The following is a 1,516-nucleotide window of genomic DNA, read 5'->3' on the forward strand; positions in this document are numbered from 1 at the left end:
TGTTGCACCTCTGTACACCCCCCACATTCTCGCCACCACGCCCTCGCCGCCGTCATACGTTTGCGACACATCCTTCGTCCCCATCCCCACCTCGCACCTCCAAGACCCTAGGTCCGTCGGCGTGCCCAAGTCCTACGCCTCCGACCTCCCCTCCCTGACGACCGCGGCCTACCCTCAGTATACCCTCAGTCTAGGGAGAAAGGGCGCCCTGGCCATGGATGGGGCGGCGCCATCTTGCATAGGAGGGGTTCCCGCGCCCCCCCACCACGGCTCGAGCTACTCCGTGGTGCCGAACCCCGAGAGGGAGTGGATGCGGCCCCACGTGCTTCCTCTTCCTCCCTGGGACGCCACCGGGAGAGAGAGAGATCCGAGTCCCACCCACAGGGAGAGCTCCGTCTAGTACCTGCGATTAGATTTAGCCGAACTCACTTGCTTTCTTTGCCTTTAGGAACTTCTTGGAGGTATGTTTCTGCAAGAGAATCTTTTCTCCCCCGTTTAATATACGTTGAAAAAAAAGATCCTCTGTAAGGACTTGTGCAAGCATATTCTGCATCGCATCCTCCGGCGCTCGAGATTAAAAACAAGATTGACCGTGTGGGTTAAGCATGGACACGAGAATGTGATGTAATCGATATGAGAAATTCTAAAGGATTGCTTCTTCTGCTTATTGAATGTTATCCCAATCCTCCGTGCTTCTCCATAATCATGTGCATGTTATATTCCAAATGCTAGATCGAACTAACACGAATGACGAAGAACGCAATCATATACGGAAACAGAAATCAGACGCCAGGGAACCACACCTGGTTACCAAACGGTATAATCATGATCATGAATAGAGTGATAGCATGACGGTAATATCTGGTATATTTGTGTTTATCTTTTTATCCTCTAAGGAATGGGGTCTATCTATGCATTCTTAAAAAACCCTACTTGCATGTACAAGTGACACAGCAATAAAATTACACAACTGATGACCTGGTCCGGGTTTGTGGCCCAATTTTGCGTGAATTTCCTTTTTTTTCTTCCTCTTGCAAGAAAAGCGAAGACGTCTTTGATCAATCGTAACGACGAGGAAAAGTTGCTCGCGTGCAATTGTTCCGGATCGAACTTGTCCGCCTCACTCCCTACTTTCCCAGTCTTATTCTCATGTGGTCGTTATTCCTTTTTTTTTTCTTTTTTTTTTTTAGTTTTAAGGTTATACACACAATACGCACATGCGGATAAGTTGAAGGTTATACAGACATACGTACATACGTGCATAAGGATAGTATGAAGTTCCTACAGACATACGTGCATTCGGATAGTTCCAAGGTAATACACACATACGCACATGCGGATAAGTTGAAGGTTATACACACAATACGCACATGCGGATAAGTTGAAGGTTATACACACATACGTACACGCGGATATTTTGAAGGTTATACATACATACGTACACGCGGATATTTTGAAGGTTATACACACATACGTACACGCGGATATTTTGAAGGTTATACACACAATACGCACA

At 46.7% G+C, this 1,516-nt stretch overlaps 1 protein-coding gene across 5 annotated transcripts in view; it reads left to right on the forward strand.

Annotated features, from left to right (window-relative positions):
• LOC122264593 (protein turtle homolog A) overlaps positions 1 to 1,205 on the forward strand; it is a 287,383-nt gene extending 286,178 nt beyond the window's left edge. For 4 of the 5 annotated variants that reach the window (XM_086540012.1, XM_086540011.1, XM_086540015.1 and 1 more), the window contains one exon: positions 1 to 1,205. This exon is cut by the window's left edge and continues 176 nt beyond it. In XM_086540012.1, coding sequence (XP_086396138.1) covers positions 1 to 400 — 400 coding nt within the window. In that variant the 3' untranslated portion in view covers positions 401 to 1,205. The other variant, XM_086540014.1, reaches the window with a different exon arrangement.
• Positions 1,206 to 1,516: the final 311 nt, after the last annotated feature.

Source organism: Penaeus japonicus, unplaced genomic scaffold, assembly GCF_977035675.1.
Source record: "Penaeus japonicus unplaced genomic scaffold, GWHDUDI00000001_assembly GWHDUDI00000009, whole genome shotgun sequence".
NCBI classification, from domain to species: Eukaryota; Metazoa; Arthropoda; class Malacostraca; order Decapoda; family Penaeidae; genus Penaeus; species Penaeus japonicus.